Source organism: Phyllostomus discolor, chromosome 5 (genome assembly GCF_004126475.2).
Source record: "Phyllostomus discolor isolate MPI-MPIP mPhyDis1 chromosome 5, mPhyDis1.pri.v3, whole genome shotgun sequence".
NCBI classification, from domain to species: Eukaryota; Metazoa; Chordata; class Mammalia; order Chiroptera; family Phyllostomidae; genus Phyllostomus; species Phyllostomus discolor.
In genome coordinates, this window is record NC_040907.2 from 33330637 (window position 1) to 33353377 (window position 22741).

Consider the following 22741-nt stretch of genomic DNA (forward strand, 5'->3'; position numbering starts at 1 on the left):
GCTGGAACTCTGAGGGGCTCTGGTCTTCCATTCAAACTTCAGGGGAAACTGAGGCCCAGAAGGCAATGACCCGTTGCATGTGTGTGTCCCCCTGTGCCTCCATAGTGGCCCCCACAAGGCCACTGCATCCATCACATACTAATGTCCCCCTCTGTGCCTTGCTCCAGGCCATGCCCAGCTCCTCCCTGCACCTGCCCCATCGTGATTGTCCTTCCAATCCTGGTGGCCTAGCACTGTGCTCCCTTGTTTGTCTACCCCTCCCGACAAACACACACACCTTGTAGACTCAGAGAACAACACAGCTGGCATGACCTTCAAAGATCAGTCAAAGCCCCAACTGCACACAAGGAGAAACTGAGGATTGCCACAGACCTGACCTTACAGGAGTGGTGCCCTGCACCAGGCTGGCCAGCATGGGAGTGGTCCCTGCCCTGCTGCCCCATCCTGGCTCTCAGATGTGCAGCCCTCTGCACCATTGTGCAGCCATCTGTGGACACAGGCTCAGCCCTTTCCATGGGTCCCCATAAATCATCCTGCCACAGGCTGCTGCTTCTCTAAACTTCCTCCTGTGTGTTTACATCTCGGGTAATGAGGGGCGAGGGGAGGCCAGCCTGCTCCAGTTGGTGTCTTGCCCAGGCGCTTGCAGCCCCCACCTCACTCTCTCCTTCCTTCTCTCCCGTGGTAACCCACAGAAGTCCAAGCCAGATCTGCTCCCCTGGGGCTCCTGACCTAGAAACACAGGTGAGGAATTGCAGTCTGTGCAGCTGTGCCAGGACAGGACCCCTGTGGACCACTGCAGGAGGGCAGGGAGGGGAGAGCAGGGAGAGCCATGGCAGGAAGGGAGAGCTCAGCTGGGCAGGCCAGGATGGGGAGACACTTGCCAGGCAGGGGTGGCAGGGGCGTTTGCCTGGAGGTTGAACAACTGTGACCCTTAGCATGAGACAGACCTGCGTGTGCATTCTGACTCCACACCTGACCTGCTGTGTGGTCTTGGGCAAGTTACCTGGCCTTGCCGAGCCTCGGTTTCCTTGTTTGTCAAACAAGGACTCCTGATAAGGCATGTGGTAGATGTAAGTGCCTCACACAGATAAAGCTCAACAAATGTCCACTGGCACCCACCCCAGCAGAGAGAGAGAGGCAAGTACAAAGGTGGGGAGGGGGGCTGGGCATGACCTGCTGAGAGGGAGCCCAAAGCCTGGCAAACACAGGGCCCTTAGTACCTCTCAGGAGGAAGGGCAGTGGGTAAGGCAGGAAAGAAGGTGACAGGCACTGCATCTGGCAGAGCTTCAGGAAGATAACCTGGTGGTGGCAGGAGCTACAAAGATCTGAAGCTGACGAGCAGCAATGTGCTAGGGCCAGGAGACTTGTTAGGACCCTATTGCAAGACTTCAACTGGCTGGAAGATGAGCTGGGGAGAGAATGGAGAGAAAGGGATGGAGAGAAAGGGATGGAGGGAAGGGGGTGGAGGGGAGGGGCTGGAGAGGAGGGGCTGGAGAGGAGGGGGTGGTAGGGAGGGGGTGGAGGGGAGGGGATGGTTCCAGTAGGATTTAGGGGAAGAAAATGAGAAAACCCTGAATGTAATGAAAGCTCCAAGGAAAAGGATTCAGTTAGCTGGGCAACAAATGGGCCCCCAGGTCTCTCCAGAGAGCTCTCCTCTGTGCCTTCTTGGAGGATTAGAAACTTGGGAACCTGAAGAGGATAGAGTGAGGCCGGGGGTGACATGAGCTGTGCCCTGCACCCAGACCTCTCACGGAGCCCAGGGCCTGCTTCCCTAAGAAGCTAAGAATCAGTGGGGACACTTTCAACAAATAGGTCGCTGTTGGTGGAAACTTCCTTCTCCAACCCAACTAGATGGGAGAAGGTTATCCAATCATAATTTACCTGCTGGGACTGAGAGGGACTCCCTCTTGCCAAAGAAAAGCTGTTTTCTTCTTCTAAAACCAGACTCTGTGTTTCAGAGCTACGTGTTGTGAAAAGGAAACAGTTTGGGAGTTATTTGCCCGAATTTACCTTTCAGGCATGGTTAGGTGCTAGGGGTCTGTTGCTGGAGCTGACAGCCCAGCCTCCTGTCACCCCGTGGGCTGGCCCTGTCACTGGCCAGGTCTCCTGGTCACCAGGAAGGTTGATCGAGACTGCGTGACCCGCTTGATTGAAGCACTTTATGGGCTGCTACCGCCTCCCTAGCAGTCTGGGGCCCTCCCCAGGGCTGAAAGAAAGTAACTCTGCCCTCGCTCCAGGTTTGAAGGGGGCGGCCCATGCTGGGCACGTGAACATGTTGCAGCCAACACTGCTGCAGTGGTGCCTCTGGCAAGGGCTCAGCAGAAGTACATTACCCAGGAACCCAAGTCAGGCGCCCTAAGCCAACCCACAGCCAAAGGAGCAATGGACTCGACTCTTATTTACTGGAAGTCTCTTTAAGATCATGTACACCCTGCACTTTAAGAGAGTGGACTGGACTATGTCAACCTTTGGTCGATGACTCAGAGACCTGGCTGCAGAAGGATCGTGCCTGAACAGAGCAGGCAGCAGCTCCTGATTTCTGTGTGACCCCAGACAAGCTCCCTGTCCTGGGCCTTGGTTCAACATCTGTAAATGCAGAGCTGGGTCTGCACGTTCTAAAGCTGCTCAGAAGAATGTCCAGTGTGCATTCAACACATGGTTCCCCAGACCCCTGCAGGTGCTGATTCGGGAGGTCTGTGGTGGGGCCTAGGAACTTGTTTAACAAGTGCCCAGGGTGATTCTTTCTGAGGATGCTGAGGAAACCCTGGATGGTGATCTGCAGGGTCCAGACAGAGGCTCTATGTCTCCAAGGGCCCACTGCTGGGTACGACATCCAGAGCTGGGCTCCCACAGTGAGAAGGTCTCTGCCTTTCCCTGATGGTCACTCCCTGAGACATCTGGTGCTCTGGTGATGCAATTCGCTAAGTATGAAGATTCTTGCCCAAACATGGAACCTAAGGAGACTGCTCTGTATTAAGCCTGCAAGCAGAGGTTGGAAGACAGTATCCTGGTTATAGCAGGAGCTTTGGTGACAGGCCGAAGGGGTGGTACAAGGTGGCAGGAGGGGTCCGTGGTCAGAAGACATGGAAGTATCAGTACAGTAGGGCGGTTTCTGCACCTGCCCATTGTCACCAAGGTTTCTCACGGATTCCCCATTCCTTGCTGAGACCAAGCCCACAGCATTAGGGCACCAGGTGTCCTTTGTCACCTCTCTCTTGCACAGGGGCATCCCCTCTGCACCCTCCCTGCCAGGGTGTCAGCCACTCAGACCTTCAGGCACAGGGACCTCCCAGCCTTTTGATATAACCAACCTGTTTTTTCCCCCTGGCTCAAATGGAGCCTGCTTTGTACACCAGGTACGTCCCAGCAACTTAAGGGCAAAGCAGACTTGTGGCCACTGCACTTGAAGGAGGCTTCTGTTCTCTCATTTTAAAAAGGAGGGGGTTATACTTGCTCTCATTTTGAGAATAAAAATGAAAAAGATGACAGTGTGCTCTGTGAACCCTGAATGATGAACAGGAGGACAAGCCAGCCCTGAGGCTCCATGGAGCACTCGCCTGCCATGCTTCCTCAGAGCAGGGCTTGCAGATGACAGAACGCACCTGACCCTAGGGGGCCCGAGGGAGGCTGCCTGGGAGAGGCACCCCGCTCCCAGCAGACCTGCCCCTCCCCAGCTCACCTGTCCTCGATGCGGACCCAGAGGTCATTGAACTGCCGTGGCCGCTGGTGTTTATTCTGCCTCTTGTGCCACTTCTTCTGCCGCCCAAACTCCTCCAGCTGGCTGAGGCTGTCGGGGAGCAGGAGGTGTGGGGACAGGGCTGGGTCCTCCTCCTCAGGTGGGGCAGTGGGGGTCACGGAGGGTGCTGTGGGCACAACAGCAGCTGGGGTCACTGGGGCTGGGCTCGCTGAGGTCTCCTCAGATGGAGGTGCAGGGCTCCTGGTGGCAGAGCTGGAAAGGGCAATATGTTGTAGCATATCATTCCCATGTGACAGGGGAGACAATTCAGTGGGAAAGTTGTCATGGCAAGAGAAGGCGCCAGAGTGTCCCTGCTGGGCCTGGCAAAGCTAACCCACAAAAACCATAGTCTGGTGCTGACAAATGGAGCTTTGACTCCTTCTTTCACTGATTAACTCAATAAATATTGAGCATCTACCTTGCACTAGGCACATTACTAGGAATTGGGCAGAAGAAGTAACCCAGACAAAGTCCTGCCCTCCTAGAGCTCACAATGTGGAGCAGAAAGTGGAGAGCGAGGCATCCAGGATGTCAGGTGGTGATGACCGCTGGGGGGACAAAGCAGAGATGGCAGAGAGAGTGGGGGGTGTGGTACTGGGCAGGGAGCGTGATCTGGTCACTTTGGTGCTGCTGCGGATGACATTGGAACTCAGACTGATCTGAGGTGACAGAGTGAGCCATGGGCGGGGCTCTGGCTCTGGGTCTCATTCATTCAACAAGTTCTGGCTGAGGGACTTTGGGTGAGTTACCTAACTTTGCTGTGCCTCAGTCTCCTGCTCCAGAAAATGGGGATCTACAGCCTGTGTCCCAGAAGGGAATCATCAGGATTACATAGGTGGACACAGGAAAAGCACTTAGAACAGCACTTAGCAAATAGCAAGCCACTGAAACATTTTACTAATTAATATTATTAATTAAATATTATCATTGTTGCTTATGTTATTCAGCCAACCATCCCTTCATGCTTGTAACACACATTTGCTGAGCACCTTTCTGGAAAGGCAGCATAGTGTTAGTCAGATTGGAGTCCCAGCTGGGGGTCCATAGACATGGGTGCACATCCCGGCTCTGCCCCACAGGCTGTGCGACTAAGGGCAGGTGACACATTGTCTCACGCAGCAGTCAGCTGTAAAACAGGAGTAGCAGTGCTACTTACTTCATGAGGATAGATGAGATGCCTGGCACATATCAAGCAAATGGACCTGGCTGTAGCAGGCACTGAAGTGTCCATCAGGTGTGTGCGTGTGATTCACGTTCCATACAGAGGCCTATGCAGACACCCCTTAGCCTGGAAACATCCTCTGCTCCTTCCCCTTTTGTTCTCTCCTTTCTGAGGCCCAAATGGAATTCCTTTTGGGGCCATCTATCCCTGGGAGAAGGCTGGCCATGGTTTCGGGAATTGCAAAGGTAAGGTGGCACCCAAGGCGGCAAGCAGCCTGTCCCCGCACCTGACTCCCGCGTGCATGATGGGTGAGGGGCCTCTCTCTCCTTGAAGGAGAGAAGGCCATCAGCTCAGCCTGTCCACCCCCAGCCTCCACGGCAACTCCAGATTCCCAGGGTCCAGGAGATGCCGCAGATGCTGGGGAGATAATTCAAAACAGGCAGACAAAAAGATGGATCCAGGAAGCACCTGTGGCCGATGATGTCTTTTATTGTCGGGGCCTCCTCAGCATCCCCGCTCCTTCACCCACCCACAGGATTTCAGCCTGCACTTGGAGACTCAGGCTGAGAGCCCTCAGAGCAGGATCTGGATGGGGGGAGAGGAGTGAGGGGACCCTCGTCAAATGCCCAGGCTCTAGATGAACAGGAGCCGAGGCAGCCTCTCCAGTCTGCCTCCTCTCCCACCCTCGCCCCTACCCTGACCAGGACAGATGCAATGAGCTTCATATGGTGAAGGTCTTTGTCCTGTGTGGGGAGCTTGAGGAATGCTTTGTCCCCAAGGCCACCTTGTTCCTTACTCCTCACACACATGGCTGCCCAGGCCTAGTACCATCTGATTCATATTGCACTAAATGTTCAGGAAGAGCGGTCTTGTCAGGAGGTTCAGAAGATGAGAAGAGGAAGGAGTCCAGCGTGAGAAAGTTTGTAAATTCCTCTGGAAGAGCCCTGGAGACAGGGGGAACAATGACCCTGCGCCAGGAGACCAGGGGCTCAGTGCCCTCGGTAGCCTGGGCCTCATCTCTGCAGAGTGCAGAGTGGGCCTCAGCCATTTCTGAGCACTCCCACCCTTGGGCCCACCCTGACCCCCAGAGAAGCACAGGGTTATGAGCTTAGGGAGGCCCTAGACTGCCATGCACACCAGCTATGTATCCTGTAGGTGACTTCACCTCTCTGGGACTCAGATTCCTCAATTTTAAGGTGAGGGTACTCACAGTTACTACCGCACATGATTATTATAAGGATTCAATGAGTTAAAAGCACTCAGAACCAGGCACACAGTGAGATATTAACAAATATTAACTATAATTATTCAAACTTCTTTTGGACTCTGAGTCTTATAACATTAAGGACAAGGGCCCAAATTGCACTATGGTTGCCCTTGTGGGCTGGTGAGGACAGTTCTTCCATAAGGGTTGGATGGAGCAAGGGCTGCAGGACCCTGCAGCTGTCCAGCAGACACCTCTGCAGCCTGGTGCTAGCACCGTGGGACACACGTGGACCCAGCTGACCCTTGCCTTTGGGCAGCTCCTGAGGTGGCGGAACGCCCCAGGAAGAGAGGATGGCCCTTTGAGTGTGGTCGGGTGCTCTAGCAGGACAGTGGAGGCAGGTGGACACAGCCAAGCAGCAGCAATGGGGAAAGTGTGGTCAGAAGAAGGTGAGGACTACAGGTGAGTAGGGTGGGGACACAGGAAAGAGGCTAGGCCATTGCTCAGGCTGACCATAGTCCCATCTCAGTTCAGGGCTCCAGCATCCCCCGAATTCTCTAGGCAGCCACCCAGGAGACCTACAGAGTCCTACAGGGTCCTTCCACCCCAGCCAATCACCAGTCTCTAAATCCTAAACATCTCTCAAAACTTAACTCTCCTCCTATTCTTACCACACTGCCAGGCCCACCACCCTTACTTCCTGCCACAGCTGTGCTTCAGCCTCCTTCCCAGTCTCCCCACCTGCAGCCCAGCTTCTCCTCTCTTGGGTGCCAGGTCAAGGCTGGTCTCTACAAGGTCCCATCTCACCAGAGGCTTCTTCACAGCTCTCGCCCCAGGCCTGAGTGGGAAGGCAAGATGCAGCCCCATGGCCCATGGTCAGGTTGGCCTGTGGTCAGGTGCAGCCCATGGACTGGCAGCAGCAGGCAGGCTGGCCAGTCCCACCCCACAGACTCCTGCTGCTTACCTGCGGATGGTCTGCCCTGCGGGCGTGTGTTCCACCTCCAGCCCTGCCTGCCGGAGGACATCAATGACTGTATTGTTCCCCAGGAAGTGACCTGGAACACAAGAGACAAAGTGGACTCAGTCATCTACCAGGATGCCAGCAGCTGGGGACAGTCTCACTCCCGGAAGCTGACCCTGGCCACCAACTGTCCAGGTCTGGACAGCTTTCAGCACTCCATGAGTGGGTGGTACATACGTGATGCACTTGCTCTGTGGTCTACACTGAGGATACAGGTGTAGCTCATATAACCCACAGACCCAGATGAGATCAGGAATCACCCTTCTTCAGCGGGATGCAGGACTGAGGTCTCAGAGCACAGGGAAGGCTCCCAGTTAGGAAGGTTAGAAAGGATCCTCGGGAGGCCAAGGAACTGTGGAGGCAGCAGCTGCTGGGAGCCAGCACCCTGTTGGGCCTCTCCTGCTCCCTGACCCTCAGCTTCCCCACCTGGACAGCATGGGCAGAGTGGCAGTGGCCCCTGGCACCCTCTCCACCCATGTGCCTGCCCTGCAGCCCACTCCCATGGGCAGCTCTCTCCTGCTCACTATTCATCCCAGAACCTGGGGGAAATCCCTGCACTGTTACTGTAATTGCCTGTGACGGGTGGTGACAGGTGGGAAGCAGAGGGTCAGCATGTTGACAGCCTCAGGGGGGTCTGAGCACAGAGAGTAGATAGGCTGTGGGGGAATGGAGAGGCTCCTGCACAGAGGAAGCCAGGCTAGGGGGTTGCACAGTGGCTGGAGCAGAGGGTGAAGTTCATAGCCCTTCACCAGCCAGCCCTCCACCCCACGGCTGGTTTCACCACGCCTGTCAAGTCCCCTACCCAGCAGTCTCTGGCCAGCCTGGCACAGTCCCTGAAACCCGCCTCTGGGTCACTGCATAAGATCACTAGCTGGGAACAGGAGGTGGGTTCTAGATCTGGACTCACTGTGAGACCTTGGGCAATCCCATGATGCTGGAATGCCATTTCCTTCTGCACACAAGGGAGTGGGATGCATGATGTCTACGGGTTTCCCTAACTCTTGGATTCCATGGAGCAGGCTTTGTTTGACTCTGGAGACCTTTATGAAAGTGAGCTCTGCCTGCCTCCTTCTCTCCCTCTCTTCCTCCCTTTCTCCACCTACCCATTTGATAGACCCAGAGTGAGTGTTACCTAGTGCTGGACAGTGGTGAACAGATAGGGGACTGTTCCAGGCACTTGCAGTCTTGAGAATCGGGCTTTTCTTATCCAGGCACTAATACTATGATGAAGGAAGCACACAGGAGGCATCTACTCCAACGTGGGATTAGGGGAGACTTCCTGGAGGAAGCATCACTAGCTAGGTGATGAGCGTAGTGGGGTGGCACCAAAGGGAGGGTGTTCCAGGTAGGGGGAGCAGCTGGTGCACAGACTAGGAGGTAAGAGAGGTACTTCTGGGAAGCCAGCTGCAGAAGACAGACAACATAGGTATGACAGGCCCTTCCAGGCTCTGGCCCTACCCAAGGCTGTTGAGGGCAGGAGACCCAGATTTCTGCCAAGGTTGTGAGTCTCCACTACGTAATCCTGAACAAGGGGCTTCTCTGCCCCTAGCCTGTATTCCTGTGTGTCACATAGGCATGCCTCCCTTCAGTCCACAGCTTGGGCAGCTATAAAACCCTAATGAAGCAAGAGGAGTGAATGTCCTTTGGAAAAGCCCAATGTGCTCTCCTGACCGATGGGCTAAGCTGGCCCCTTGCTGAGGCCACAGAGTCATCCCCATTCTTGCTTGTCCCCGAGCATGACTGGGCTGGAAGGGGCCTGGGTGTGGCAGCTTCCAGTGCACAGGATGCAGGAACTCCTTGCCAGCAGCTCTTGGAATCCACTCCTGGCAGCAAAGCCAATGCCTTTCCTGCCTCCATGGAGACCTGTTTAAAGACGAGGGCTTCTAGGCCCAACAGTGGTCTGCCTGGAGGATTTCAAGAGCTGCCAGGGACAACAGCCTGCCTCAGGCTGCACAGGAGCAGCAGTGAATATTTGCTGAAGGCCTTGCGGCTGCTCCAAAAGGAACATTCCTGGGGCTGGCAAAGTGGGTATATGGAGAGGCCCGGCCTTAGCTGAGTCTTGAGCATTTCCCAGCAACATTTCCGTGTCTGGTCAGCACCACATCCATTCTCTCCACCTCAGTGGTTTAAAGTCCCTATTGGGTAGCTTAAGACCCAAATCAGAAGACTTTAGATACTTTGAGAAGTTGGAGGCAATCAGGAAAGATGATTTCAAATTGCCATCCCTCTTTAAGCCACACTCACCTTCACCTCCTTCCCTCCAGGACAGGGAGAACGGTGTCCTTCCTCTCCCTCCCTGGCACAAGGCAGCTCCCTGCATGGCTCCAGGAGGTAATTTTCCCATGAGGCCATGCCCTGGGACTGTACTGTGCTAGCTGTTCACTTCTGAGCTCATGTTCCCATCATCCAATGTGGGGCTCAGTTTTACAGGACCACATAACACTGTCCTTTCCTGGCTCATCCTCCTCTCCCTGCTGCCTGTCTGTCCTCTTGGTGGGGTCCTCTTTCTCCTGCCCAATAGATATGGGAACCCCTGGGAATCCTGTCCATGGTTCTCTTTTCTTCTCACTCTCCTCAGTCTATGGGCAAATCATCCACCATATGGTTTCAGTTACCACACAATGCTGACCACTCTGGAACCTCAGCCCCAGCTCAGACCCATATGTCCAATGGCCTGTTGGACATCTGAACCTAACACCCCCCAGAGCCTGCAACATCCAATTTAGCCTCCCTTCCTGCAAGGCGTCTCAACTGAGCTCTGCTCTCCAAGCCAGATGGGCCCTGTCTTGATTCTCTGTTCCCTCTCCTCATCCTCATCCACTTAGTCATCAGAATCCCCGATTCTACCTCCTATCCATGCTTGACTCTGGCCCAGGTCACTGTCACCTTCTGCTGAAATAACCTTCTTCCCTGCAGCTAGAATGACCTTCCCATACCCTAGAGCTGCCTCTGTCAGAGCATGTTCCCAACAAGCCATTTGATGGGACACTGTGAGCTTTTCAAGGACAGGGGACATGCCTGATTCATCTGTGACCCAGGGATGAGTCCAAGTCTGGCCCCCCAGTGGTAGTTTCATGATTGTTGAATGAATGAGTGACAAAACCTGCTACTCTATATCCTTTCCATGATCTCATCCAACGCTCAGGAGACCTGAGCTCATGATCCCCTCCCCTTGTAGCCCTGGCCAGCCCTTTGGTGTTGCTCATGCAGATTCCACCAATCCCAAGAGCTTGGCTCTTAGACCTGACTCTGAGTCAAGGCCCAGTGCATGCTGTCCCCAGGGGCTGGCAGACAGGGCCTAGGCATGCCTCCAAGATCAGAAATCCTGAAACTGGCGCCACACCCATCCTGGAACCTGCAGGAAGGTGTGGAAAGTTTCCAAAGGGGCCCCTGGTGTTGTTGGGGTTTAGCCTCTGTGGCTTGCCCAGGCTCCTGGGGTCTCCTGGCCACCGCTCAGCAGCTCCTTCCAGCACTGACAGCTGTGCTCTGGCCAGCTCTCTGCAGAAAGGCACGTTCCATTTCATCTGCTGAGGCCATGTGGATGAGGAGAGGAGGAAAGAGAGGGAGGACAGTGGGAGTGGGGCACACAGAGACACAGAGACAGAGTCAGGGAGACACACAGAGAAGCAGAAAGAAGAGAGAGATATCACAGGGAGACGGGAGCTCAGGACACAAGGAAACAGAGAGGAGAAAGACAGTGGAGAGGAGGAGAGAGGGGCCCAGGCACAAGCAATAAGAGACATATGGAGACACAGAAACAATGGTAGGGAGAGAAGGAAAAGGAGAGACACTCAGACAAAGAGAGAAAGGAGCAGAAGGAGACAAGGATGGTGCAGTGAGATACAAAGAGACAGAGACAGAGAGAGAAGGAGAGAAAGGATCAAAGAGGAGAGAGGAGAAAGAGAACCCCAAAATGGAAACAAGGGGCATGGTGGAGGTGAGACTAATCTACTAAGGACCTCAGGGACAGCTTCCTAGAGGAGGGGCCCATGTAGTCAGAACTCACGAGATGGGCAGGATTTAGACAGAGATGCAAGGAGCAAGATCATAGGTCTTGAGAATGGTGGGGCTGGTATGGTGTTGTCTCCCTTGACCTGCAAGCCACAGTGCTACTTAAAGGGCATTCATATACAAACAGGGAAGGTGCCCTGCTCTGAGCAAGCACAGCCCGACCATGAGTGAGTGCAGAGAAAAGGGCTCTTCTTCTTTTGGGCCCAAGCTGGCCTGTGCCAGGGCACAGGGCTCAGTGAACAGAGCATAGGCTGGTTATAGCCCAACAGTACCAATTTAGCCTCCGACATGGAAAGATAGGGTGGGACAGAGAGCAGAATCCTATCCTGGGGTTAGGACAGAAAACCTAGTTCAATAGCCCCTTGGCTGTGTGACCTTGGGCAGCTTCCTGGATGGTTCTGTGCCTCAGTTTCCCCATATGGTCCAGAGGTCCTCCCACCTCTATGATTCCATCACCTGATGACCTGAACACAAACTCCTGCTTAGTGAGCCTCCTGGGTCATGAGGCTTTTCCAACATTCTTTCATTTCCTCCTCACAGCAGCCTTCGAGGTCCCCCAGGTTATGAGGGAACTGGAGCCCAGTGAGGGGACGTGACTTGCCCAGGTCACACAGCTGGTGAAAGGTGAAGAGATGTCCTCACTCATCGCATGTCCCTGCACACCCACTCTGAGGTACTCATGGCTGTAAGGGATCCCAAGTTCATGTTTTGGGGGCAGGAAATTGTCAGAAACATGTGTACCTTCCAAGGTTCACCAGATCGGAGGGAAAGTGTGTGAGTGCTCAGCAAGGACAACCCACCAATTAACAGGGTAATTTCAAGGCAGTGTTGGGGGGCCAGGTGGAGGGGAGGGGGGAGGACCAGATGTTCCTACAAAAGCTCCAAAGTAACATGGGCTCCCCTCGGCCAGCACACATGTTTTCTCTCCTGTGAGTCCGCTGGGTTTCCAGTTTTTTCCTCCTGGAAGAGGGATCCCAAGCCCATATTTATGTTCTGTCTGAAATTAATGCAAGGGAAACTTTCAAATGCTAATCTAGCTGCCAGGAGCAGCAGCCGGATATCAAGCGACAGCGGTGTTTGTTTTCATGAGGAAGTGTGACAGGAGGGCTAAACGGAGGGACCAGGGGAAGGATGGGCAACTGGAGGGTCCAAGGGGCCTTCCCTTCCAGTTGAGCTTCCTTGCTCCTTCTCCTTTCTTGCTCCTTGCTCTTGCTCCTGCTCAGGGCAGGGTGGGGGCTTGGACTGAGAGGACATCTGTTGCACTGTCTTGTGCCAGGACCTGAGACACAGATCTCCACCTCAGAGGAGATCACAGAGTGGAAAGGAGACAGGCGGCATGAGCTGTGCAGTGAGGGAGGGACTCCAGGGGCTACCTGTCTGAAGGGGAAGGAGTGGGATCCAGACTAAGGGGGTCAGTGAGGAACCTCAGGTGAGTTAAGGAAGAGAAGAAGGCAAGGTCTCCCTGACACAGGATATTGCACATGCATGGGCACAAAAGGGGAAAAAGAGCGTGGCATGTGCTGGCCACCAGCAGTGGTTCTGGGTTGTTGGAATAGAAAGTGAAAGGGGAGGTTGACAATGGCAAGGGCTGGGGCAGGGGGGGATGAGTATTGCTGTTCTGAATCGAGGCAGGGTGAGACTAAGGAACACTTTCCCAGGCAACTGTCCAGCTCAGTGACAGAGTGAGTTCCCCATCCATGGAGGCATGCAAGCAGAGGGTCAATGAGTGCTTGTCAGGCCCGTGCAGAGGGAATTCAGACACCCTACAGGGAGCTGGGCCTGACTGGGTGGAACTCAATTCTGCCCCTTTGCTGTCTGCTTCTCCCTGGTGGCTGCTAGAACTCAGGATATCAGAAACAAAAGGGCCCTGAGATTTCCGCTGGTCAGCTCAGCTCTGCCCTTCATGTTGCAAAGATGGATGTGAAACTGAGAAAAGCACCCCACCTACCATCTTCCCTGCCCTTAGATGGTAGCAAACACTTTCACTTTCTCACTTGATCTCACAACAGTCCTGCTGAGGGCCGAAGAACTCTCCCAGCGTCACACGGGCAGAAAAGGCAGAGCTGGGGTTTGCCTAAGCCCATGCACACACGGAGGGCGTCCATTTAAAGGCCACTTCTTGGAGGCAGCTGTGGAGGCTGGGGCTCCCTGGGCACAGCGGGGGCTCTCTCTCGGAGCTGGAGCTGCTTCTAGGCCTCTGACACCTGGCAGTTGCCCATGTTGGGGGTGCCCAAGCTCACCCTCCAGGCTAACACCCTGTGTTCCTCTAAGATCCCCAGGATTTGAGCCTTTTCGTTTCCTTTGGACCAGATCCTCTTTCAATCAATGTTAGGTTTAGAGGTGAGGACGCAAGCCCTGGGGGTTTTGACCAGCGTGTGCCCTCAGGGCTAGCTAGAGCCAGCAGTGCTTTCCTTTCTCCGCCAGCCTTTCCTGGGATCTCCCATAGGTCAGGCGTGTGCCAGGTCTTGAGAACCTTGAGATGGGTCAGGCATGGTGTCTCCAGACCCAGGCAATGGCTGTGCAAAGTGATTCGAGGTCAGCAACAGGGCGTTGTGGGGAGAGCACCACAGACAGAGCCTGTGATGGGTTCTGTGGCATACAGGGGGCAGTGGCTAGCCCAGGGCTCCTTGAGACCATGGTAAGACTCTACGACATCCAGAAGCTCCCTTTCTAGAATTACAGTACCCAAACCCCCTGCTGGTCAACTATGTTGGCAGGGATGGAGCCTACCCGCTTCTGAGCCTCACTGTCACTTGGAACTGAGACCTGCAGTTCTTGGGGTTTTCCTGCAAGTGTCCCAGCTGAGTTCTCAGAGGTCACAGAGCACTTCTGTACTTCCGTTCTGCCCTGCTTTCTTCTGTGTGAGCCCTGTCTCTGGAGGATTATGGACTCTGAGGGGCCAGGACCCTGAAGTAATAACAACACAAAAGCTCACATTTACTGCTTGATGACACTGCATCAGGCCCTGAGTGCAAGGGCACCTGCCTGCCCCTTAACTCTCAGGCTCATTCTGCAGAGGGGGACATCTGTGAGCTGAGAGAAGGTAGACTGTCAAGGCTACTACCTATAAATCCTGGGTTTCCAACTCATACAGCCTGGCTCTGAAGCTCATGCTCTTTATCTAGGACACTTTCTTCTCCTCCTGCCTTCCCTACACTGGCCACATAGAGTGCTGGACCCACAGCTGACATTCCATAAATTCTTGCTAGCTGCAGCCTGGGACAGGGGGCCTCCCCTGATCCAGAGGGCAGGGTTGGCTCCAGTTAGGGACACACTAGCAGATGGGATGTTCTTCTGGCTGGCTGGAGGCTCTGAAATAGGAACAGTGACTCTGGCCAAGAATTGCAGCCCAGAGCAAGCATGCCAGCTGCCAGATGTGTACTGGTGGGGGCAGCAGGGTCCTTTGAAGCACGGGTGGAAATTCTGAAACACTTCCGGACACTGTGGCCTTGTGGGGAGTGTGGCTGGCCATGGGTGTTTGCCCGGGAGGGGAAAGCAGCTGGGCATCTGCTGCTTGTTTGTAGGCCCTCTTGTTTCTAAGGTTGAAGGGCCTCCATGGGCCATGGCCACTCTTCTGTGCCCAAGCATGAGCTCTGGGGGACTTCCTTCTGTTCCTCTGGCCACCAAGTGGAGAGCAAGGTGGGGAGGGAAGTGGGTATGAGTCTTGTCCTGAAGACCGTGGGATGATGTGAAAAAGTCAGAAGCAGCTGGACCTGCTCCAGGAAATTGCAGCTGCTCTCACTTCCTCCAGGAAGCCTTCTCTCACTCAGTCTGCCTCCTTTCAATGCCATGACTCAAACCTCTGTGAGGTATGCATGGGGTTGCTGAATGTTGGGGCCAGAAGGGATGTCAGCCCTCCCCCTGTCTAAGCCTCTCTCTACACAGCTGAGGAAGGAAAGTCTCAGCAAATGCAATATGGAAGGTCACAGAATGCAACAAGTGTCCACAGCACCGGCATGCTTCCCCTTCCCACTCTCACGTCCTTGACTTCACTCTCACCTCGCCCTTTCTTTTCCGTCTCATTGATCTTCTCCTAATCTTCCTGCTGCCTCTTCCTAACTCTCCCCTCCCTGCTTAGCACTGAACACCCTCCTCCTCCAGCCTCCAACTGTATGGCTGGACCCACAACAGTACCTGGCACTCTATTTCTAGTTGGCTCTGAGGGTTTTTCATTTGTCAACCCAGTCTCGCCTTCCAAAAGGCAGGTGTGAAATTGCTGCATCCCTGGGTTTCTCACTGTGGGGGTGGCAGATGTGGGTGCTGGTTCAGGTATTGATGTGAGTAACACAGGCAGAAGGTCCTTCTACTCAAGGGCCTCAGGGTAGGCAGGTTCATTTCTTCTTTTGTTCATTCATTCATTCATTCATTCATTCAATAAGTAGATATTGAGAGCCTCCTCAGTGCTTAGGGTATGGACAGCCTAGATTGAGAGATGGCAAAGGTGCTTGGCATGTGCCAGGCTGTGATAGAGGTATCCTATGGGGCCCAGAGAGGAGACAGGAAGGACATTCTCAGTAGAACAGAGGGCCTGAGCAGCAGATGGATTATTCTTTTTTAGGGAGGCTGCTCATCAGGAGGAATGGCCTAGTCAATCAATGTTGACCATCACTTCTCTCCTGTTCAGATTCTTTTCCTTCCCTTCTGCACCTTGACTTGCCCATTTGCCAAATGGAATAATAAATACCATCTTGTCTCCCTCCAAGGGGGCTTGAGAACTCGGAGGTCATGTGTGCTGATGGGTCTGGCTATTCTTAAGCAGGATGGTGCCCACCCTCCGGGAGCAATTGCTGCTGTTATTAATTAAAAAGATGCGTCCCTGGAAGTGGATCTTCCAGCCCAGTGACACTGTCCCAGGAGATAACAGTGGCACCCCTTTGAGCCCTGCTGTAATTACAGATTCATGAAAAAACAAATAAAGTGGTTTTGGTTCAGGCTTAAACAAGAAGAAAAGATGTTAAAGGTGTTCGGCATGTTGGCTTCGATCTTTCCCTTCTCTCAAGCCTGGGTCTTCACCACCAAGCAGCCTCTGCGTCCCAGCCCTATAGGCCTGTTTCTGCTTGTGGGTCTGTGGGCTGTGCGGGTGCTCAGGGTAACAGCTCCAGCTCCTCTGTCTCTCGGGCTCACATGGTCTCCCTTTTAACCCTTCAAATCCTCTCTGCCTGCACCTCTTCTTCTTGTGGGGGCAGGTGGCAGTAGCCCTACATGAAGGAAGTTCCAGGTCCTGGAAAGCTCTTCGCTCCATACTCCTCCCAAGGAATCTAAGAGGGATTGAAGCAAACTATGTCAGGATGTTACAATGCTATGATGATAGATGCTGGGATATTAAAACTGCACAGTCCTAAAACAACATGATGTTAGGATCAAAGGACTTTGTAATGTCAGAAGTTAGAATTACTTTCAGATTATAGCATGTGAGGGTTATAGAATGTATGATAACCTGCAGTAACCTCTAGCTCTCAGAGTTAGAAATGAATGGGCCCTAAAGGCCTCTCCTTGAGTCTGGCTACATCTCCAATCTGCCTCTGCCAGTTTCTACATTACTTATTCTATTCTAGGCTACAGGGCAGTCGAACAAGTAAATACATCCTGAGAAAGCCCCAGTTCCCTGGAACTAGGGACAAAATTGTCATTTTCTTCTAGTGCCTGGGACTAGGGTTCAAGGGATGCCATGTGACTGAATTGAATGAATTTGATTTGGGGTGATTTGGTCCAAGATGTCGTTCTAGAACATTACCAGGTGTTGGCAATTCTGAGTAGGTTTGTGCCTGCCCTGGGGTAGTTCACACCCCGGATGCCCACTGATCCGGAGGTACTAGGATAAAATCAGGAAAAGGCCTGGAGGACCATTCACATTCATACCCAAGCTGCTCAGAGTTGCTGTAAGAAATCTTATAACCTGTGTCTTGAGATTACTGTAGGTTCCTGGGCCCACACTGCCAGTCAGCATCATCTGTGTTCCCAGCAGACAGAGCAGATATATGGCAGGCATGTGCCCTAATCCTGATCCACAGCAGACATCACTAATCAATCAGGACCTCTTCCCTGCTGAGCTCTGATGCAATACTATCATCCTTTAGACCATCGCACTCCAGGTGGCCACTACCAATCAGTCACAGTTGGCCCATGATATGAAATCTATTTAACTTCCTGTCCATGATAGTACTTGTGGCCAATCTCTCTTGAATTTATGTCAAATGTTCTCTTTAAACCAAGAAACCTCCTATCTTCCTCCTCTTTCTCTGCAGATGACTCCACATTTTACTTAATACAGTGGAGCTTTTATTAGAAGAAAACTCTTTTGCCTTCCCACCACCAAATTACCTGCCTGCTGGCCTCCTCCCCCCTTCCCTTTGATTACAGGTGAGAAGGTGCTCTCCTCTATCCAAGGCCAAATCCTCTACTTGAACTCTGATTCCAACCCTTCCTGTCTTCTCAGAATCCTGGGCTAGTAATTTTCTCCTACTCTTTGTCCTGTATCATTCTCCCTCTACTCGAGTCTTTCCATCGTGGGTTAAGCATGCTCTGTTCTCTCCTATCTTTAGAAAAGGTGGGTGAAATAATACAGTCACTAACATTTTGTTTTGCCAAGTAAGGGCTTTAAAAGCCCCATTTGTTTTATATCACCATTATGTTTTTAAAAAGGATATTTAACTTCAAACACAGTAGAAAAAAGATCATTTCAAACTAAAAGATAAGCAAGCAAATTGAATAAAATTAGCTAATAAAATAGTCCCCGCCTTGTACTTATTTTTCTCAGTTTTTTGTAGACCAGAGGAAATCCAAAAACCCACATAAGATCTCTGGAGGCTCTCCAGGGTCAGTTTGTCCATCTTCGTGATCCTGGCAGTTGGGGATTGGACCACCCCTCTCCCTGGGTTGGCTCAGTCCTCTGTGGCAGTGGCTTGGTTCTTTCCAGAACATTGGTTTGCACACTGGCCACAGCTACCTCCTGGGGAGGAAGGGCTTTCATCCAGGTCCCCAGATGTCACCCAGGCCTGTGCAGAGCTTTTACACATGCCTGCACCCTAACTGTCCCTGAACCTGAGGAAGAGGTTCTTCCACTGGCCTCCAGAAAAGGCCAAATAGCGCATCACTGTAGAAAGCTCATGGGCACAAGGAAAGTATTCTTTTGTGAGATGCACCAGCTAAAAAAACAACCTCCCCACAAAATCATCAGCACTTTTGGAAGTATACAGTAAGGGCCCCGTGCATAGGAGAAATGGCCAGGACCTGCACCCAAGAGGCGAGGATTCAAAGGTCTGCCTGCATGGCCTCACAGAAGCCATTCATCCTCTGCAGGCCTTGGTTTTTGCTGGGAAAATGTGTGTGATAAAACCCATCTCATGGTGTTACTATGAGGATCAAAGGCAATAAAATCCAAGAAGTTGGACCTGTGGCTGGCACATAGCAGGGGTTTTATTATAAGGATCCCTCCATCCTGGTGGAGAGTTTTAACCCTGTGATCTAAAATGGCCTGTGATCTAGCACAGCCCATTGAGGTAGTTATATTAACCCTATTTTACAAGGAGGGGCCGAGGCCCTTGGAGGTGAGATGGCTTTCCCAGACTCACTTAGTTGACAGTGGTAGAGCCACACCTTACACCCAGGCATCCCGACTCCAAAGCTCTCACCCTTTGCCCCAGATCCCCCTGGGGAGCAGAACAGAAGAGGGGCCAATCTACCATCAGCACTGGAAATCCCAGCCTCTGGGCTTTCAAGGCACGATTCTGGGGTAGGGGTGAGCTGGGAAGGGTCTGGATAAGCACTGGGGGGAGGGGGAGGCAGGTGAAGGCAGGAACACCCCTGGCCTCTCTCTCCTTCCTTGGCTTGCATGACCCCTTCCCAGGGCTTTATAGCCAGAAAGCCTTCAGGGCCTTCGATGGCTTCTGAGGCTGGCCTGTGGCAGAAAGGCAGAACCTGAGCAGGGGTCCTGCTCAGATAACTGGCAAGGCAAGCCCGGGGGTGGCTGGGTGTCTTCTAAGTATGTTTCTGTTTCTCAAGCTATTTCCTGGGGACACCCAGTGAAAACTTGATCTGAGAGGCCTTTGCATGAGTAGACACATACCTGGAGGATGGCTAAACATATCTCCAGTGCAAAGGCCCTCCCTCCCTCCCTCCCACAACCTTGGGGTCCTGTGCCTTCTTTGAGGAATGGACAGTGGGTGGGCAACAAGAGTCAGACTGACTCAGGCCCCCAGGGCCCAGTGGTCTGGGAAGGCCTGAGACAGACCTGCAGAGGTACCTACCTATCTAGAGTTCATGGTGTGGGTGTGTCTTCAGGCCCCCTCCCCCCGCCACCCCACAGCATAGTGTTTTGTCTGGCTCTGCACCCAAATCCTCAGCCTGTCACAGGATGTGGGAGTTGGGAGTTAATATGGTTATAAGAATGCAATGAGGCAGGCATGGATGTCTCTTGCCATGGATTGTGTGTGGACACATTCCAGGCCAATGCACTGACTGTCACAGGCCTGCTCAGCTGGCTCCCTGCTTACATAAAAGAACAGAGTCCATGGGTCATAGGTCTCAGGCTGGGTCCTGTCTTGGCTTTGTTCTTGACTTGCCATGAGCTTTGCCCATGTTCTGGCCTCTGTGGACCTCATTCTTCCACGACAACAATGAGGTAGACAGACTTATCCAGACTTAAAATTCTTGGGTCAAGGCATAGATTTATAGCACAGAGTGGTCCATGTGTTCCAGGCGAGGTTGAGTCAGAAGTGGCAACTGTCAGCAACATCTGCACATGGCTGCAGGCCTGTTGTTATTGGAGAGCAAGTCTCTGAGAGCTGAAGTGGGGTTTACATTGCCCTGACTTTATTACTGGCTTGTCCTCTGGCCTTACCAGGCCCAGAGGAGACCAGGAGGAGAAGATCTGGTTAACATTTATTTGTTCTTTTCTTCTCTTATTCATTCTTTCACACATTACCAGGCTCGGAACCTTTACATGCTACTAAAAACAAAGGGATGATTAAGTGGTGCCTGTGCTCCCAGAGCTGAAGGCAGGGATGGGAGACAGACTCAGCGCCATGTACAGGCTACAATGTAGGGATCAGTGCAGAGATGGTGAGAAGACGAGGATGCTGGAGCTGATGAAGGCTTGGACTGGGACAACCGCAGTGGAGATAGATGGAGTAGACAGGTGTGAGTGTTCTTGGAGGTCTGTCAACAAGACCCATGCAGGACCAGTTGGATTTCAGAGATGGGGAAGAAATTAAAGTTGGACATGATGCCTACATGCTGGCCTGGTGCCTGAGTGGACATTTGTGTCTCCACACATGAACTCAGATTTCAGGAAAAGAGGTCAGGGTCCAGGGCTGCCCACACTGTTGTGACTTTAATCTCTAGGCTCTCTTGTTTCCTTGACCACAGGAAAGAACTGGTATTAGCTACACCCAGACCCTAGGCAGACTCTAGTCCTGGGCCCTGGGGCCAGTGGGACAGAAAGGCCCTGCCACTCAGTGGGGCATGAGGAATACTGGATTATTTACTTGCCTTCAATGGTCAAGTTCACTATGTTTTTTTTTTTTTGGTCAGAGAGGAGGCTGGGGGCTGGTTGAGATCAGAGTGGCCAACTGTTGTGGTCAGCTGGGGACCATTCCAGAGCAGGGTGCCCTTTCCAGATGTCCACGGTTGGGGGCAAAGGAAGCACCTGGATGAATGGATGATGTGAGAGGGTGTGTTGGGGAGCACTTACTTCCCTGCACAGTTCCCAAAGCTGTCCTGACTCATGCCAGGTCTCCAGCAGGTGTCCTGCAGCTGGAGAGTGGCCTTGTCCTCTCTGTATGGTTAGTCAAGGTCCCACCCCTGCTGGCTTCTCCAGGCTACAGGAATCCCTTCCTTCTCTAAATGCTGCTTGAACAGCTCCTGCAATTACAGATGGCCCAAGTGAGTTTTGGCTCCTTCTGTTCAGATGAGCAAACTGAGGCTGTGGAAGGGGAAGGGGCTTGCCCTAGGGTACCACAGGCTGAGGCAGAGTTCCACCATGAGCCCAGAGCTCTTCCTGTCCAGCTTCAGATGTGGCCTTGAAGAGGCTGCCCCAGAGGTCCTGTCTCTCTGAGGCCATCCCATGTGCCTCTCCTATGCTGAGGGCTGCAGAGGAGGAAAGACAGGCACAGACAGATGAACCCTGGTTCTTGCCCTTGAAGTATATGGGGTTGAATGGCAGGTAACAGTGGGCAGGAGGAAGACAGACCTCAAACAGTAGACATGTTCCATAACAAAACCAAGACCCGTCCAGGTTAGACGAACTGGTTGACTTGATCTAATTCAGCCTGACCGGGGCAGACCATGCGTGAGTGTGTGTGTGTATATGTGTGTGAAATGGTCCAGGGGAGGGAGGGATGATAGGGCAGCACTATGAGTGCTCACCAGGCCTGGGCTTAATTCTAACAAAACAGGAGGCAAATTCAGTTAACCCAAATTGAGGTAACATGAGAAAAAAATACATTTTTTATAGCTCTGGAGCAAAACTTGACTAATAAAGAAGGCAAATGTAACATCCTGGTCCCCATATGGACATCACTGTCATTAGCTGTGCCAGCCATAGAGAAAGGAAAGAGTTTTGGAGAATGAGAGGGAGAGATAGAGGGAAGGAACAGGGAGAAATGCTGAGCAAGGACTGCACCTGGACATCTGGACTTCCCTTTGTATGAAGAGGCCAGAGCACCCAGGAGAAGTATCAGGTTCATGATCCACAGTGAGATAATAAAACTTGTGTTAATTGTCACGATGATGATCATAATAATTGAGCTTCCATTGTGATTTTTTACTACATGGCAAGTCATTTGAATGTTGTTACTAATTTCTACAACCCTTCTCCAAGGAAGATATTTTCAAATCATTGAACAGTTATTGCTATAACTTATAGCAGAGGGACTTGAGCCTTTGAGAAGGCACTACCTTTACCCATGGGGACTGATATGAAAGAACTCTTGACTAGAAGCAGGAGAATCACTTTGGGTCCAAGCTCTGCTGAGCACTTGGTAGCTTTTCCTGCACAATCTGGGCCTCAGCTTTTCCTGTTATGAAGTAGAGGTTGGGAAAGGGTTTAGTAAATCTCCCAGCCCTTAAGAATTCTGCAAATAATCCCTTCCCCACTCCAGTCCAAACCTGCTCCGAAGGCAAAGAAGCAGATCTTGTCTTCATTTTCCTGAAGAAGTGCCATGACCCTCTTCCCCATCCTCTCATTTCTCTTGTAGATGAGCTCCTGGCGGAAGTAGCTGTCAATTTCCTGGGCTGTCACTTGCTCATGCGGTGGGAGGGTGGTGTTGATAAAGTTGGGCAGCTGTAAAGGTAAGACAGAGGCTGCCTTCAGTTCTTTCTGGAGCAAGGTGAGCTTCAAATAAACACACACAGCCCTGGTGGGGCGAGCAACTTACCTTTCTTATGTCCCTACGGTGAGCTATTATGTTTTTCATCTATTCCAATAACCAGTTTTATAAATGAAGAAAGCAAGAGTGGAAAGGTCCAGAGACATGCACGAAGTTACAGAGCTAGCAGAGAGGCCGAGCCAGGAGAGAGCCCCAGACTGCTGCATTCCCATGTGTATTACTCCTCTGTCTCTGCCTTGTTGAACCTCAGCTTCCAGACACTGAGGTCCTGGGAGGCGGG

General features: G+C 52.6%; 1 protein-coding gene across 1 annotated transcript in view; it reads right to left on the bottom strand.

The window, feature by feature from the left end:
• The window catches only part of TRABD2B (TraB domain containing 2B), a 209032-nt gene that overhangs the window by 11625 nt on the left and 174666 nt on the right, over nt 1-22741 (bottom strand). The window contains exons 4-6 of the mRNA XM_028513714.2: nt 22241-22415; nt 7067-7157; nt 3680-3949 (exon numbers count right to left, since the gene is read on the bottom strand). Of these exons, the coding sequence (XP_028369515.1) occupies nt 3680-3949; nt 7067-7157; nt 22241-22415 (536 nt within the window). The remainder of the gene's footprint in view (nt 1-3679; nt 3950-7066; nt 7158-22240; nt 22416-22741) is intronic.